The sequence below is a fragment of the Pristis pectinata genome, chromosome 26 (assembly GCF_009764475.1).
Source record: "Pristis pectinata isolate sPriPec2 chromosome 26, sPriPec2.1.pri, whole genome shotgun sequence".
Classification (NCBI taxonomy): Eukaryota; Metazoa; Chordata; class Chondrichthyes; order Rhinopristiformes; family Pristidae; genus Pristis; species Pristis pectinata.
In genome coordinates, this window is record NC_067430.1 from 29,928,371 (window position 1) to 29,946,024 (window position 17,654).

Below are 17,654 nucleotides of genomic sequence, written 5' to 3' on the forward strand. Positions count from 1 at the left end.
CTCCTGGACGTGGCCCCGCCCCCTGGCCCGGTGGCTCTGCCCCCTCCTATTACCCCGCCTCCTGGCCCAATGGCCCCGCCCCCCCATTGCCCTGCCCCTTCCCTGAGGTCCCGCCCCTTCTGCCCATCTCCTGGACGTGGCCCCGCCCCTCCCATTGCCCCGCCTCCTGGCCCAGTGGCCCCGCCCCCCCATTGCCCTGCCCCTTCCCTGAGGTCCCGCCCCTTCTGCCCGTCTCCTGGACGTGGCCCCGCCCCTCCCATTGCCCCGCCTCCTGGCCCAGTGGCCCCGCCCCCCCATTGCCCTGCCCCTTCCCTGAGGTCCCGCCCCTTCTGCCCGTCTCCTGGACGTGGCCCCGCCCCTCCCATTGCCCCGCCTCCTGGCCCAGTGGCCCCGCCCCCCCATTGCCCTGCCCCTTCCCTGAGGTCCCGCCCTTCTGCCCGTCTCCTGGACGTGGCCCCGCCCCTCCCATTACTCCGCCCCCTGGCCCAGTGGCCGCACCCCTTGCTGTCTAACCTGAACCCGAACCTGACCATGACCTTGCTATGACCCTGACCCCAGGTCGCCATCTAACCTTAACCATGACCTTCACCCTGATGTGCCCGTTACTGGACCTTGACCTCGATAGATGTTCATGTGGTGAATATCCAGATCCAAGGTCATTCCTGGCAGGAGGCATCACGGGCAAGGTGGCCTTGACCGTCCCAGCCTGACCCTGCCTCAGTTCTGGGCCATTTCAAAGGGCAGCTCAGCATCGACTGCACCGTTGGGTCGGGACTTTGGGCTACAGTTGTGGGATCAAAGGTTTGTGATCTGGTGTTAAAAAAGCAGAGAATACTGGAAGTATTCAGGAGACCAAAGCAGTTATGGAAGGCAGATTTTCTTCCCAGCGGGATATAAGTAAACCAGATGGGTTTTGCGACAAGTTGTGGGTTTCATGATTGTCATCAGCTTTGAATTTAAATTTCTTGATCCTGTGGTGAGGCTCACATTGATCATCCAGCTCATTGGTTTATAAATCCAGTAACCTAATGACTGCTCCATTGCTTCTTACTGTACTCAACCATAAAGGCTGATTTGAAGGTTTCTGAGAGACTTTATCCTCGTTCACTCTATCCATCCTTCTAATTCTTTCAGAATTGTCATATTGGATGACAATTGTCAGGTTGCCTTCTATTTAAAGGAACACAAAAAGATAAGATATCTTTGTTGGTCACGTGTGTGACGGACATCCCATGTCCCAGCACCAGACACACCAGGCAATGTCCCAAGACTGGGAGTGAGTTTCCCAGCATTTCCTGAACCTGTTTCAGATTTCCACTGTCCAAAGTATTTTGCTCTTCTCATTTGCCATGTCCGGAATGATCAGCCTCTAGCACAACTTGCTCCAAAGGATTCGTGTGTACATATCAGGCTTCGAGGTGACTGGGTTGGAGTAGCATATAGGAAAATGTAACGTAAATACTTCACACACTAATATAAATAATCCCTGTTTAACATTTTGGTTGCTGTGTTAATATCTCTCTGACATTTTTTTTTCCTAACAAAGGTGCTAAACTCGTAGTGGAAAAGCTCGTGCCAGCCTCAGCGAAGGGGTTATCCTTCAATGGATCAGTCTGAGCATGCAGCATTTGACTATTCCTCAAGGAGAGACACAGCTGGGGGAGTGGTGGCACACTGGCAGTGCTGCTGGATTAGGGTCCGGAGACCTGGACTATTGATCTGGGGGCTGGAGTTTAAATGCAACAATGGTTGTTAAAGGCAAATAATTAATATATCTAATTTTCTAAAAATTAATCCAAGAATGGTGACCATTAAACTACCAGACTGTTGTAAAAAAAAATCTGGCTCATTGACACCCTTTGGGAAAGCAAATCCAGAGTTCTCACCAAATTTGGCTTTTGTGTAACCCCAGGCTATTAACCAGCCTCTGAAGTGGACCAGCAAGACATTTATTTCAGAGCCAAGTGGGCTAAGACATTTAGTAGCTTGTTGCATGAGCAATAAATTTAAAATTAAGGCCATGCTTTGTGGACCCTCACTGAAGGTCAAAGATAGAAGTCAAAGGGAGAATACATCAGGGTTATATGGTAGATGTAATATATTTGGACTACTTTTGAGAAGGCATTTGCTGAGATATTTCCTTACTAAAAGCAACTAAAATAGTTTAATTACTCAGGCATAGAGGGGGAGTTTGGTATTGGTATTGGTATTGGTTTATTATTGTCACTTGTACCAAGGTACAGTGAAAAACTTGTCTTGCATACCAATTGTGCAGCTACAGGAAAGTGCAATGAAGGTAGAGTTTGTTTGACCAGGAGAAGGATCATGCGGTAGTTATATCGGATTACCATACACCACCTCATCAAAGTGAGAATTTTTTGAACTACGCACTGTTCTTTATTATATTTGCAGTTTCAAAATATTTCTCCATTAAATAAGGAGAAAGTGGACAGGCTGGGACAATTTTCCCCAGAGAGGAGGAGGCTGAGGGGTGACCTTCTAGAGGTTTATAACGTTATGCAGGCCTTAGATAAGGTAGATGGTCATGGTCTTTTTCCCAGGGTGGGGAAGTTTAAAACTGGAGGGCACAGGTTTAAGATGAGAGGGGGCAGGTTTTTCACACAGAAGGTGGTGGGTCTCTGGAACAAGCTTCCAGAGGAGGTGGTAGAGGCAGGTATGATAACAACATTTAGAACATAGAACATAGAACAGTACAGCAAAGAACAGGCTCTTCAGCCCACAATGTTGTGCTGGCATAGCTATTCCCTCCTACCTACGGAATGCCCATATCCCTCTATTTTCCTCTCATTCATGTGCCCATCCAAGCCGCTCTTAAAAGCCCCCAATGAGTTTGCCTCCACCACCCTATCAGGCAACGCATTCCAGGCATCCCCCACTCTCTCAGTGAAAAACATACCCCTCATGTCTGTTCTGAACCTACCCCCTCTCACTTCAAATCATGCCCTCTGGTATTGGATCGCTCAATAATGGAAAAAAGATATAGCTTGTCCACCCTATCTATGCCCCTCATAATTTTATACACCTCCAACAGATCACCCCTCAGCCTCTGCTGCGCCAGAGAAAAAAACCTGAGTTTGTCCAGCCTCTCCTGATAGCACATGCCCTCTAATCCAGGCAGCATCCTAGTAAACCTCCTCTGCACCCTCTCTAAAATCTCGACATCCTTCTTGTAGTGAGGTGACCAGAACTGCATGCAATACTCTAAATGCGGCCTAACCAGTGGTCTATAGAGATGCATCATAACTTCTTGACTCCTGTACTCAATACCCCGATTAATGAAAGCAAGCATTCCATAAACCTTCTTAACCACCCTGTCTACCTGTGTAGCCACTTTCAGTGAGTTATGGACTTGCACCCAAAGGTCTCTCTGCTCTTCAACACTGTTAAGGGTCTTGCCTTTAAGAGTGTACTCCCTCTTGACATTAGTTCTACTTAGGAGCAACACCTCACATTTATCCGGGTTACACTCCATCCGCCAGTTCTCTGCCCACACCTGCAGCTGATCTCTATCACGCTGTATCCATCGCCAGTCTTCTACACTATTCACAACTCCACCAAAAGATACTTAAAAGACATTTGTACAGATTCGTGGATAGGAAAAGTTTGTAGGGATATGGGCCAAATGCAGGCAAATGGGATTAGCATAGATATGCATCCTGGTTGGCCCAAACAAATTGTACTGAAGGGCCTGTTTACATGCTATATAACTCTATGGGTCTAAATCTATGAATCTATAATATCTTCCAGGTCAAATATCTCCAATAAGTCAACGTACATTCATTACAGTCTGGGACTGAACCACCAATGGCTGGCAAGAGTCCACCTAGGGATCTACTAAATGATAACAAAACAATGTAACATATTTAGTGATGATCCAGCTTTGAGTTGAGTTGACGATAGAATTTCTGTCTGGACGACTTCCTTCTGGTCTTCCCTCAAAGTTACCAGTTCAAGCACGCATATTCTCCACCTTTCAGGTAGGTGCTCCACCACTGATCCTATGACATGCATCCTCCGGTACCTGATCAGGTCGCCTCTTCCTGACTACTGTGTGTTCGTAGCAGAGAGTTTGTTATTTTTAAGGTCAAACTCTACTGACTATCACAGTTCCTTTATGTTCTCCTCTCTTATCCACAGGCTATAAATTTTGCCTGTTGATTCCAAAGCCTCTAGACCACCTGCCTTGAATTCAGCTTGAACTATTTTATCTTGTACAATCTACAAACAACAAACAGAGACTCAGTGGGTCGAGCAGCATCTGTGGGGGAAAAGAATTGTCGACGTTTCAGATTGGGACTCTGCATCAGGACTGGTCGATGTTTCGGGTCGAAGTCCTGGACTTTTTCCGGTCTTTCTCATCGCTATTTTATCACGTATATTTGTCAGCCTCACATTTCTCTTGGAATAATTCAGTGGACCAAAGACCTACAACTAAGTTCTTCATGTGATAAATACATTGGATTGCTCAAGATGTCTTTCTACACACAACCCATTTAATTACTTCTCCCACACCTCTTTGATTTATGTGCTGTTTATTTGTAATGTCCACAAACTGGTTGATTTAATGAATGTGAACCAGTCTCTTGTCATCAAGGAGATGTCATTCTTTTTATCAAGCGAGAGAGAATAGGTTACAGGGAAGTTGGGGGAAAGGGATCACTGAGAGCTGGCATTGACTTGATGGGTGGAGTGGCTCCCTACCATGTTGTAAGAAAATATGAAAAAATATAAAATACGAGGTGTTTTGACAGAGAACATTCCAGATTTGTTGGTGTTTTAAAGGGCTGATGAATGTGTTTCACTCCAACAATGATCTGAGCATTAACATTTCCATTTTTGGAATGGAGCCAAACTTGGTAGAGTTAAGATTGCTATTTATCTGTGGATTGCTAATTCTTGTGGACATCAGACCACAGGGGATGAGAGAAAGCAATGCTAAGCTTCTATCCCTAATCGCTTTCTGCCTCTCTATGGATAGCTGCTCTTGAATTTCCTCCTGCTGACAACCTATTTTAAATGTTCATTAAAATGACCCCTTCATGGCTTGGTGAGCTATGATGCCTGATCAATTTTTATGTGTATCACGCCACAACTGCCTTCACAGTACAATCTAGAGACACAACCCTCCCTGCCTTTCATGTTGATTTAGTTTGATTTTAATGTGTTCTTGCTTTTATTAAGAACCTTATTATCTTTCCTACCACCAATGTTCACCTCATTGGTCTAGAACTCTCATGAAGTGTTCCAGTTTTGGCCTGCCCAAATTTTTTTGGTCTTCCGACACAACAAGATGTCTGCAAGTGAATGCTGTCAATTGGCACATTCCAGGGTGCAGCAGGATGTGCTGAGGGACGTGCTGGAGCTCGGTGCAGCCAACGCAACAGCTCCATGGAGAAGGACTGCAGTCTAAGGTCCTGTCACCTGTAAAACAGTCTCTCAAACATTTTATCTTTGTATGTTTAAGGGTGAAACATCTGTGACGTTAACACATTGTAAGGGAACATAGTGAATTGCTTGGTTCCATAAATGTAGATAATGGCATATCCCAATTGTATTCATGGGCACAACCCTCCTCACCATGCAAGAGGCAGTGCCTCATGAAGGCGGCATCCATCACTAAGGACCCTCACCATCCAGGACATGCCCTCTTCTCATTACTACCATCAGGGAGGAGGTACAGGAGCCTGAAGACCCACACTCAACGATTCAGGAACAGTTTCTTCCCCTCTGCCATCAGATTTCTGAACGGTCCATGAACCCATGAACACTACCTTGTTATTCCTTCTTTTTGCACTACTTATTTATTTTTGTAATTTATAGTAACTTTATGTCTTTGCACTGTACTGCTGCTGCAAAACAACAAATTTCACATCATATAAGTCAGTGATAATAAACCTGATTCTGATTCTGATCCTACATTATGCCTAAAGTATATTCTTGGAAAAAATTTTGTAGGCATTCATAGGAGGAAGATTAAAATTAAAATTAAAAGTCTTTCATCACAGTAGTTTTATTTGAATAGTCTCGGATGCTCCTATGACACCTTGTTAATGTGTAACTCTTACACCTCTGCACAGCGGATGGAGTATGCTTTGAGATTATGTTGACCACGGCTTAATTTCCATTTGGCTAAACAGCACAAAACGAATAATGACAACAGTGACACAATTCACGATTCAATTTGTCACTGAAACACTTATATCTGAGAAGTTTATGAATTGTTATGTATAAAGAAGACAGAAATTTTAAGTAAATAATCTAAAATGATACACAGGACACTATCCAACCTATTTCCAATGCCTCGAACTCCTCTTCCTTGAACAATGAGGCTCTTTCTGTGATGCTTTGTACATTCATCTTGATTGCAAGGCAATTAAGAAGCAGCACGGAGGACTCTATTTTATTTGGCAATGATGTGTGCATCTAATCACAAATATAGTGGCTAAAATCTTCTATCGGTAATTCACACTTCAGGATCAGTAGATACACAACATGAACAAACAGGTATCAGCCACCTCTTCAAAGGATGTTGTTCAAATGATAACCCTCTGTTCCACTGATTTGCTAGAGAAATATCAGCAATAATATCACTCCCTCACACTGGATTGGTGGGAGAAGCGGGACTAAGAAACGAAACATGGATACATGTTGCAGCTAAATATCAGGACTCCAATTTATTTTGACATCTGAAATTGAAGTTCCCCAGGTCATGACTGACAAATATTCCAGCTTCAACATTTATGTATGAGAAAGATCATGGAACATAGAACATCACAGCACAGTACAGGCCCTTTGGCCCATGATGTTGTGCCGACGTTTTATCCTGCTCTAAGATCTATCTAACCCTTCCCTCCCACATTTTTCCATCATACATGTGGCTATCTAAGAGTCTCTTAAATGTACCTAATGTATCTGCCCCCACAACCTCTGCCGGCAGTGCGTTCCATGCACCCACCACTCTCTGTGTATAAAACGTACCCCTGACATCCCCCCTATACCTTCCTCCGATCACCTTAGAATTATGCCCCCTCGTGTTAGCCATTTTTGCCCTGGGAAATGTCGTGGATTACCGAGATTCGAGAATGACCAGGAGACGCAGAAGATTCTTCAAGAAGTTAAACCTTTATTTGCAAACAAAAGCTGTGACGGTCAGAGAACTAGTCACTAATCACCCACTGACCACTCACTGACCGCCCCCGAGTACAGCTCGCGGCTCTCCTTTATAGTACAAGAGTACATGACTTCAAGCATCCGAGCACAAATAGCAGAAATTAAAAAACAGAACCAAATGGCCGCACGAGGTAACATTAGATGCCTACCGGACAAAACGTAAGATCTCACCATATCGACAGACATCACCCCATCACCATATACGGATAGCCCTTAGTTATCGACAGAACACTACCATATACGGTATCAACAGAACCTTAGTTACCCAGAAGAACATTCTCAATTAGCCTTCACCCTCCTTCATCTTGTACAGAACATTTATCTTGTACAAAACAGATTATTACAAAGCGACATGTGTGTACAGCCTTTGACAAACTTTATTTTCCTTCTATAGAAACAGTCTCCGACTGTCCACTCGATCTATGCCTCTTATCATCTTGTACACCTCTGTCAATTCATCTCTCATCCTCCTTCCCTCCAAAGAGAAAAGCCCTAGCTCCCTCAACCTATCCTCATAAGACATGCTCTCCAATCCAGGCAACATCCTGGTAAATCTCCTCTACACCCTCTCTAAAGCTTCCACATCCTTCCGATAATAAGGCGACCAGAACTGAACACAATACTCCAAGTGTGGTCTGACCAGAGTTCTCAGTTCTTTATATTTTTAGACTTGATGAGTGGTTATTAGCCTCTGTGCAGTGATGGTGTGCAGCTTCATTATATAAAAGCAAAGAACAAAATAAGCAACACAGCACTAATGCAAGGTGGTACTGAGGAGTGTGTCTGCAGAGGAAGTATTCAGAAGATACAATGCATGTAACATAAGAGAAAGAAAAAGGCTTTTAATACCAAACTTGTAATAGACACCTGCTTTATATAACTTCACTGGTGATTCACTGGGAAAGCAACCACATGATATGATGCTGAGTTTTGGCAGACAGCAGCTTTGACCAGTGGTTTGGACTGAGCCCACCAATCTCTGGAGCTACAGCACTGGAGTAGCTGTTAATTGATTTCCATATCACCTACGGCAGGGATAGAAACTCATTCAGTCTCAGTACCCGTCATTATCCAGTGAATGTTCATGGAAATGGACGAGGGTGATGCCCTACGTAGTTAAATAGCCCATCAATACTTGCTCTCCAAGGTTATTGTGTAGGCTTATAGAGGAATAATAACCACTTTTCTGTGATATAAAAGTCTGTTATCATCTATTAAGTCCTGGCTGAAACTAATCACAGTCTGTGAGAAGGAGTGTGGGGCAAGAAAATTAGAACTATGGAGTCACACAGCATGGAAACAGGGCCTTCCATGCTGTGTGACACTAAGTTCATGCTGACCAGCAAGAACCGATTCACACTAGGCCACGACAACAGCTCTACTTTATTAGGACTTTGAGGAGATTCAGTACATCACCGAAGACTTGCAAATTTCTACAGATGTACAGTGGAGAGCATTCTGACTGGTTGCATCACTGCCTGGTACAGAGGCTCCAATGCACAGGATTGCAAGAGGCTGTGGAGGGTCGTAGACTCAGCCAGCTCCATCACAGGCACAACCCTCCCCACCATCGAGGACATCTTCAAGAGGCGGTGCCTCAAGAAGGCGGCATCCGTCACTGAGGACCCTCACCACCAGGGACATGCCCTCTTCACGTTACTACCATCAGGGAGGAGGTACAGGAGCCTGAAGACCCAAACTCAATGGTTCAGGAACAGCTTCTTCCCCTCCACCACCAGATTTCTGAACGGTCCATGAAGCCATGAACACTACCTCACTATTCCTCTTTCTGCACTATTTATTTATTTTTGTAACTTATAGTAATTTTTATGTCTTTATGTCTTGCACTGTACTGCTGCCACAAAACAACAAATTTCATGACATATGTCAGTGATAATAAACCTGATTCTGATTCTGATTCCACTTTAATTTTGTGCAAATCCTCTCTATTCTCCCCACATTCCCCTCAACTTCCCCCAGATTCTACCACTCACCTACACACTGGGGACAACTTACAGTAGTCAATTAATGTACCAACCTTCATGTCTTTGGGATGCAGGAGGAAACCGGAGGAAACCCACATGGTCACAGGGAGAGTGTGCAAACTCTACACAGACAGCACCCGAGGTCAGGATTGAACCTGGGTCACTGGAGCTGTGAGGCAGCAGCTATACCAGCTGTGTCATTGTGGCACCCTTTATTTGGAGAAAGGGATCATTCAAATGAAAAGAAAAAGCTTCAAATACACCACTGGCATTGCATTCTCTGTGATAGGCAAAGGACGATTGAATTTGTGTCAGATGAATAAATGACTGAAAACTCTTCCCTGCTAAGGAGTTAATGGTACCCATTAGCTCAAACATATAATCAGTTGTTTGCTTTATTGTACGTATCAGGAACTAATCTTCAGAACTAATGGGAAGCTGTTCAACCTGTGGTACCAAGGTCACCCAAGCCTCTGTAATCGAGCTGCAGTATACAGATGACGCCTGTATTCATGCTTGCTGAGAGATAAAGTTCCAAGCTACCATCGACTTCACTGAAGCATAAGACAGGATGGGCCTCATACTCAACAGTCACAAGACAAAGACTCTTCACTAACCTGCTCTTGCTGCATTACACTCCTCTCTGACAACAAAGGCTCACAGTGACAGCCTGGAAAACATGCATCACTTCCATTACCTCAGAGCCACCTCTCATTGAAGGTAGACCTCGATGAGGTTTTCCTTGAGAAAAAGAGTATTAACACCTGATGCAAAATTTGTGGTCTATCAGACAACGGTGGTCCCTGTCCTTCCGCTGAGACCTGGACAATCTGCAACTGGTACTGAAAAAATACCACCACATTGTCCTGGAACCTTGGTTGGCATGGACGAGAAAGGCCTCCTTCCGTGCTGTGCTACTCGATGCCTCTGTAAGTGAATCAACATCAGTGCACTCTGCCAGGACAACATCCCCAGCACTGAGGCACCAATTACACTCATCAGCTATGCTGGGTGGGTCAAGTCACTCACGTGCCCAACGTAAGATTCCTGAAACACTCAGGCTTGGGAAGTGATTACTAAGCACACTGAGGTAAAGATTCAAGGTGCTCAAAGTCTCCCTGAAGAAATGTAATATCCCCACTGACTCTTGGGAATCCCAGGCCCATGACCACTCAAAGTGGAGAAGGAGCATTCGGGATGGAACTGAGAACCATGAGGCCATACATTCGGAGCACACAGAAACCCAACATAAGTGGCCAAAGGAGTGGTCCACTTCATACACTACCCACCCATCCCATCAGGTACCTCTTGCCCCATCTGTAGAAGAGTCCTTAGTTCCCACATTAGCCTCATCGGTCACCTCAGAAAGCACAGAAGTGGAATGGAAGCAAGTTTACGGTAGTGTAGTGGTTTGTGTAATGGTATTACAGCACCAGCGACCCGAGTTCAATTCCAGCCACTGTCTGTAAGCAGTTTGTACGTTCTCCCTGTGTCTGCGTGGGTTTCCTCTGGGTGCTCCGATTTCCTCCCACATTCCAAAGACATACGGGTTAGGAAGTTGTGGGCGTGCTACGTTGGCACCGGAAGTGTGGCGACACTTGCGGGCTGCCCCCAGAACACTCTATGCAAAAGAGGTATTTCACTGTGTGTTTCGATGTATATGTGACTAATAAAAAAATCTTATCTTATCTTATCTTATCTTATCTTATCACCCTCGACCCCAAGACTTGGCCACAGTATGCTAAACATCAGTGAAACAAATATTTGTATTATACCAAAAGAACTACGCACAGTCTGTCTTTTATTTCAATTGGTTTTGCTTTATTTGATAATACCCAGAATATGGTTCACGCCTACACTTTAACAAAATTTTCTTTGATCACAGAAATTGTTGTTAACCGTGTCTACAGAAGCATGGATTCATTTTTAAAAGGCTATATTTAAGTCACCTGGAGGCACTAGCTGAACTTACAAAGGCCGGAGTAGTAGAAATCATGTCAACAAATGGATTAGATTTTTGCCTAGAGATATCAGGAAGGGGATTACTGCAGCAAAGGCAAAAGAATGTGTGTTACCAATTAAAAATTGTTTTACAATGTGAAAAATACATATTGGCGGTGTTGCCTGATGGGTTAGAATAGTTCACAAGAGCTTCTGCAGACGCTGGGATCTGGAGCAACACACACAAGATGCTGGAGGAACTCAGCGGGTCAGGCAGCATCTGTAGAGGGAAATGAACAGTTGACATTTCAGGTCGAGACCCTTCATCAGGACTGGAAAGGAAGAGGGAAGAACCCAGAATAAAAGGGGAAGGGGAGGGGGAGAAGCGCAAGCTGGCAGGCGACAGGTGAGTCCAGGTGAGGGGGGGGACGGTAGGTGGGTGGGGGACGGGAGACGAAAGGGAGTGATGCAAGAAGCTGAGAGGTGGTGGGTAGAAGAGGCCAAGGGCTGAAGAAGGAGGAATCTGGTAGGAGAGGGCAGTGGACCATGGAATAAAGGGAAGGTGGGAATAGGAGGGAGGTGACGGGCAGGTCATGGGGGTGGGGCAGGTGAAAGAGAAGGAGTGAGGAGGCCACAGGAATGAGGGAAAACAAGAGAGGGGGAAGGGGGGGAAAGGGGGAGAAACAGAGGGGGGAGAGTTGGAGAAATCGATGTTGATGCCATCAGGTTGGAGACTCCCAAGGCGGAATATGTGGTGTTGCTCCTCCAACCTGCGTCTGGCCTCAATGTGGCAGTAGAGGAGGCCGTGGATAGACATGTCAGTGCGGGAATGGGAAGTGGAATTGAAGTGGCCGGCCATCGGGAGACCCTCACTTCTGTGGAGGATGGAGTGAAGGTGCTCAACGAAGCGGTCACCCAATCTGCGTCGGGTCTCGCCGCAGCGGGAGCACCGGATGCAATAAATGACACCCTCGGATCCACAGGTGAAGCGCTGCCTCACCTGGAAGGACTGTCTGGGGACCTGGACGGTGGTGAGGGAGGAGGTGTAGGGACAGGTGTAGCACTTTGTATGGTGGCAGGGATAAGTGCCAAGAGGGTCATCAATGGGGAGGGACAAGTGGACAAGGGAGTCACGGAGAGAGCGACCCCTGCAGAAAGCACAGGGGAGGGGGGAGGGAGGGGCAGATGTGCCTGGTGGTGGGATCCCATTGGAGGTGACGGAAGTTGCAGAGAATGATGTGTTGGATGCGGAGACTCGTGGCGTGGTAGGTGAGGACAAGTGGAACTCTGTCCCTGTTATGTTGGGAGGGGGGGGAGGGCTGAGAGCAGACGTGCGGGAAATGGAGGAGATGCGGCTGAGGGCAGCATTGATGGTGGTGGAAGGGAAACCCCGGTTACTGAAAAAAGAGGACATCTCGGATGTCCTGGAATGGAAAGCTGCATCGTGGGAAGATGCGGCGGAGGCGGAGGGACTGGGAGAAGGGGACAGCGTCCTTACAAGTGACAGGGTGGGAAGAGGTGTCGTCAAGGTAACTGTGGGAGTCAGTGGGTTTGTAAAAGATGTCCATGGTTAAGCTGTCTCCGGAGATGGAGACAGAGAGATGCAGAAAGGGGAGAGAGGTGTTGCACCAAGTGAATCTGAGGGCAGGGTGGAAGTTGGAGGCAAAGTTGATGAAATTGCCAAGCTCAGCACGGGTGCAGGAAGCAGCACCAATGCAGTCGCCAATGCAGCAGAGAAAAAGTTGGGGAGCGTTACCGGTTTAGGCTTGGAACATGGATTGTTCCACGTAGCCGACGAAAAGGCCGGCATAGCTGGGGCCCGTGCAAGTGCCCACGGCTACACCTTTGGTGGGAGGAGCCAAAAGAGAAGTTGTTGAGGGTGAGTCCCAGTTCAGGCAGACAGAGGAGGGTGGTGGTGGAGGGGAACTGGTGGGGTCTGTTGTCGAGAAAGGAGCGGAGAGCCTTAAGGCCTTCCTGATGGATAGTTGGTGGGATTTCGAGTCAGGGTTTGCCAAATTCTTCTGGCATGGGTGGAAGAAAATAAGACGATTAAACGATACACCCTCTATGGTAGTTGGTGGTAGAATTGAAAGAGGTTTCCACTCACACTTTCTATTCCAGCCAGGGGGACGTGGCAAGAGTGTCAACATAAAGGAGCAAGACATCATTGTGTCTACGTTTATGGAAAATAATTTCTGTGTGATTAACCACGTGATAAAAATGTATTAAGTTTTTGGCTCTTTACTTGGGATTTAAGCTCCTCAGGTGTTAAACACGACAAATATTGGTGTTGGTTTTGCAAGGTCATTAGTCAACACCCGCAGTAAGATGTCAGTGAGCAGACTTTGATGTGTTAGAGCAGGCATCCTGCACTTTGGTGGCTTGGTTTGGTGGCTAGTGTGTCCCTGGTAATTTAGGTCTGGTTGCTGGTAATTGGCTTTGTAGGCCCAGGGCTCAGATTGGCGAGCACTGCGTAACTTAGCTGAGAGAAGACGCTCGTTTTTTTCACCCGAGACGTGGTTGGCTGGCAGTTGAACATCAGGGCACTTCACTCATCTTCCGGACACTGTAATAAGGGGAGTGAATTATACCATCACAGGCAAGTAACAGCACATAAGCAGGCCATTTGGACCATTAAGCCTGTACCAGCTCTCTCTAAGGGCAATCTAGCTCTTCCTACTCCTCCACCTTCTCATGTGGCCACATACTTGAGTCCTGATGCAGGGTCTCAACTATCCCTCTGCCTCCATGGATGCTGCCTGACCCGTGTTCGTTTTTTTTAATAATAAACGTTTATTCACTAAAAGCACTACAAAAGACAACCAGTGTCAATACACGACATCTAATACAGAAAAGAAGAAACTACACAACGACATACTACGGTAGAGAATGCAAACTAATACTAACGAAACACACACGCGATGCTACACCCGTCAACGCAACACGCACCCCTGTGTTCCTCCAGCAACTTGTGTTTCGGCCGCATATTCCTTCTTTTCACATCCTTACACTCAACGTTCCACTTGAGATGCCACAATTGAACCTGCATCCACTTCTACCCCTGACGGCGTATTCCAGACCCAACACTCACTCTGCAAAACAAGTTTTTCCTTTCTTTTGGTCCTTTCACAAATCACCTTCATTCTAAGTCTGCTAGTACTTGACCCCTTCAACATTGGGAACACTTTCGCTCTGCCCCCTCTGTCTTCACCTTTTATGATTTTAACTACCTTTATCAGATCTCCTTATAAGCTTCAAGTTCCCAGGAGTGAACATCACCAATAGCATGTCCTGGTCCAACCATGTAGACACCATGGCCAAGAAAGCTCACCAGCGCCTCTACTTCCTCAGGAAGCTAAAGAAATTTGGCATGTCCCCTTTGACCTTCACCAACTTTTACAGATGCAGCATAGAAAACATCCTATCTGGGTGCATCACGGCTTGGTATGACAACCTCTCTGCCCAAGACCTCAAGAAAGTGCAGAGAGTTGTGGACACAGCTCAGCACATCACGGAAACCAGTCTCCCCTCCATGGACTCTGTCTATACTTCTCGCTGCCTCGGTAAAGCAGCCAACATAATCAAAGACCCCACCCACCCCGGACATTCTCTCTTCTCCCCCCTCCCATTGGGCAGAGGATACAAAAGCCTGAAAGCACGTACCACCAGGCTCAAGGACAGCTTCTACCCCAGCTATAAGACAATTGAATGGTGCCCTATTACAATAAGACTTCATAATCTACCTCATCGTGATCTTGCACCTTATTGTCTGCCTGCACTACACTTTATCTGTAGCTGTAACACTTTATTCTACATTCTGTTATTGTTTTCCCTTGTACTACCTCAATGCACTCTTGTAATGAAATGATCTGTAATGGATGGTAGGCAAAAAAAAATTTTCTCTGTACCTCAGTACATGTGACAATTATAAACCAATATACCAACTTACCAATGTACAAACTCCCCTGTTCTGAAGAGAACAACACTGGATTATTCACAGAACTGCCACACCCTCATCCCGGGGATCATTTTAAGAGATCTCTTTTGCACCCTCTCCAAAACTTTTACATCTTTCCCAAGGTATGGTACAATATTCCAGTTGAAGCCTAGCGTGTATGTAATGTGGGGACCCTGTCCTCTTTACAATATAAGTTGAGGTACCATTTGTAGGATAGCAACGTCATTCAGTGCACGGTGCAGAACTTTCACTGTGCAAACTCTTTCCAACTGTAAAAGGATTAAGTGGATTGATCAAAGTTCCTTGAAGGGATTAGTGAAGGAAACTCAACCAATGGGTCCAGGAACTGACGGGTTCTTTTTTCCAGGATCCATGATGAGTGGGAGTGCTGTACTTCCGTATAAAGAAGACCTTCCAGGCTTGGCCCAATGACCAAAGGCATGAGCTCAAATCCCACCTGTGATGATACTGGGTGTACCGTCCAAGAGCTCTAAACTTAAGTCAAGACTTTAAGTTCTATCTGGCATAAGTATCTACAAGTACCCTCACTATAGGGAGATTATACTGAATCAACACATTTAATTCTAATAAGTTAATTCTTAACAATGACTTGTGACTCACAAAGGATTCCCAGACACAAGTACAATTCTCACAAGGTAAAAAGTCAGACCAACAAGTTGCAGAGGAACAAGTTGTCCGTCGCAAAAACCAAAGGCTGAGGAATGAATTCTAGGCCTTCTTTCTGTAACCCTGTCTCTCTGTCATTCCCCCTCCCCTGACTGTTTTCTAACATTTATACTGTTTTTTCACTGAGTTGACATCATTGGCCTGTGATGATTTTTCAACCACATTTTCAGCTCAGGTGACTGGAGGGTTGAATTCAGTAAACGTGGACCCCGTTGTTCTCCTGTTTATGTTAAGAGGCTGAGCAGGGAATATTGGTGAGAAGTTTAACTTAGCAAACAACAAACGTCTTGAGCCTTGGACCATTTCTGCCGTTTTTGCAAAAGGGATTTTAGCCGAATGAGCAACCACTTCTCGACCTTTGGACAGGTCATACTGCTGCGCTAAAAAGCTGAGGTCAGCAATAAACCTTTGTGGGGCCAGGAAAGTGAATATCCCTCACAACCATGGTAGCTGGGGAACTTACATTTAGTTATTGAGTAAATCTGGAATTAAGAAGTCTAGTTTCAGTTATGGTAATCACAAAATTGCCTGACTGACCGCAAGAAATTGCAGAGAGTTGCGAAGACAGCCCAGTCCATCACCCCCTTGCCACTCACTCTGCCTACACTTCTCTCTGCCTCAGGAAAACAGCCAACCTAATCAAGGACCCCACCCACCCGGTCATTCTCTCTTCTTCCCTCTCCCATCAGGCAGAAGATACAAAAGCCCGAGAGCACGTACCACCAGGCTCAAGGACAGCTTCTATCCCGCTGTTATCAGACTCTTGAACGGACCTCTCATACACTAAAGGTGAACTCTTGATCTCCCAATCTACCTCATCGTTGTCCTTGTGCTTTATTTATTTACCTGCACTGCACTTTGTTTGCAGCTGCAACACCATATTCTGCATTTTGTTTCTCCCATCTGTACTACCTCGATGTACTTATGTTTGCAATGATCTGTCTGGATGGCGCACAAACTGCATCTCACGGTATCTCGGTACATGTGACAATAATAAACCAACACCAATACCTGCTGTAAAAACCCACCTGGCTCACTCACTAATATCGATTAGCCCATCCCTGGTCTGGCCTGCACGTGACTCCAGACTCACTCTCCACACCTGTATCAAACCATATCATCACAACATGATCAGTATAGCACTAGAGTGTCAGCTTAGATTACACCTTAAACCCATAATGGTTTAAACCTACAACCTTGGGCTCAGAGAAATCTATGATTCCTGGTGCAAGATAAAATGATTGATACTGCTCAAGATATAAACTGAATCCTTGGAAATATTTTACTTGGCGGCAAAAGCAGATGCAATTCTCAGGCTGTGAATAATTGGTAGATCTATCGACAGTTTAAGGAAGTGCTGAGGCAAACACAAATTCCAATCACTTCGTAAACCTAGGGAAAATATTTATGTTGTTATGACAATTCAGCTGCACATATAAAAATAAATTAAGAACAAAACCAATATTGAGAGTGAGTAAAGCTCGACAACTGTAGTGAATGATGTTGTGCAGTTAATGAATCGTGAGCATTGTTCCAGGAGTGCTGCCATATTTTGCAGGGTTATTAGCAATAACTCAACAAATACTGTCCAGTGGTTGCATTAACTCCTGCTGCCTTGGTTTATTAGTTTAGGCTTGAGGGATTCAGACCATAAGTCCTGAGGTTTATCATTCAATCTACTTTGAGCAGTAGACTGAGAAACGTCAGAGACCTGAGTGTCCTTGCACCAGCATCTCATTGAGGCCGACACAGACATAACAGCACAGGAACAGGCCCTTCAGCCCATTGTGTCTGTACAGATCATGATGCCAATCTAAACTAATCCCATCTACCTGTACATGGTCTCTATCCCTCCATTCCGTGCCTGTTCGTGTGACTGTCTAAATGTCTCA

The 17,654-nt window shown here is 45.6% G+C and overlaps 1 protein-coding gene across 1 annotated transcript; it reads right to left on the bottom strand.

Annotated features, from left to right (window-relative positions):
* Positions 1 to 49: 49 nt before the first annotated feature.
* Positions 50 to 469, bottom strand: LOC127583242 (uncharacterized). Its single transcript, XM_052039011.1, has one exon. It carries the CDS (start codon positions 467 to 469, stop codon positions 50 to 52), a length of 420 nt encoding a protein of 139 aa, XP_051894971.1.
* Positions 470 to 17,654: the final 17,185 nt, after the last annotated feature.